The 699-nt window shown below is 31.3% G+C and overlaps 1 protein-coding gene across 1 annotated transcript in view; it reads left to right on the forward strand.

The window, feature by feature from the left end:
• Window positions 1–699, forward strand: part of LOC107627910 (basic helix-loop-helix protein A-like) — a 14,563-nt gene that overhangs the window by 1,393 nt on the left and 12,471 nt on the right. The window contains exon 3 of the mRNA XM_021117084.1: window positions 40–294. Coding sequence (XP_020972743.1) covers window positions 40–294 — 255 coding nt within the window. The remainder of the gene's footprint in view (window positions 1–39; window positions 295–699) is intronic.

The raw sequence follows: 699 nt of genomic DNA on the forward strand, positions 1-699 counted from the left end.
TTATCTGTTTATATAATTTTTTATTTTTATTATTGTTAGGATTTTGGTTTGGGGGGATGGTTACTACAATGGGGCAATTAAGACAAGGAAGACAGTGCAACCAATGGAGGTTAGTGCTGAGGAGGCGTCTCTCCAAAGAAGCCAACAGCTCAGGGAACTCTATGACTCCTTGTCCGCCGGAGAGACGAATCCGCCCACTCGCCGCCCTTGCGCCGCCTTGTCGCCGGAGGACCTAACAGAATCCGAATGGTTCTATTTGATGTGTGTCTCATTCTCATTTCCTCCTGGTGTTGGGTAAGTAGTCATGTTTAATAATAATTGCTCTAACTATTACTTAATAAACAGTTACTACATGTTTATCTCTCTCTTTCAAATTTAATTACTCTAAATTAGAAAATTTAATCTAGAGTTCCCTTTGCATTAATCAATTAACACACTTTTTTTTTTTATTTTAAAGAGTAATCTAAATTAGTCTCTAAACTTTATTAATAACCATTTTATTAATTATTTGTTAATCTTTATTTTTTTTAATTATGAGATAAATCAGTTTTTAGACTTGTAAAAAGAACGTTTTAGTTTTCATTCTAAATTTATGATAAGAGGAGACACATAAATAATTATGTTCTATACATGTTTTTTTATATAATTTTTTTTGGATTTGTGTAGATTTTTTCTATTTTTTAATTGGCTTATTCTATT

The sequence above is a fragment of the Arachis ipaensis genome, chromosome B02 (assembly GCF_000816755.2).
Source record: "Arachis ipaensis cultivar K30076 chromosome B02, Araip1.1, whole genome shotgun sequence".
In the NCBI taxonomy this organism is placed as follows: Eukaryota; Viridiplantae; Streptophyta; class Magnoliopsida; order Fabales; family Fabaceae; genus Arachis; species Arachis ipaensis.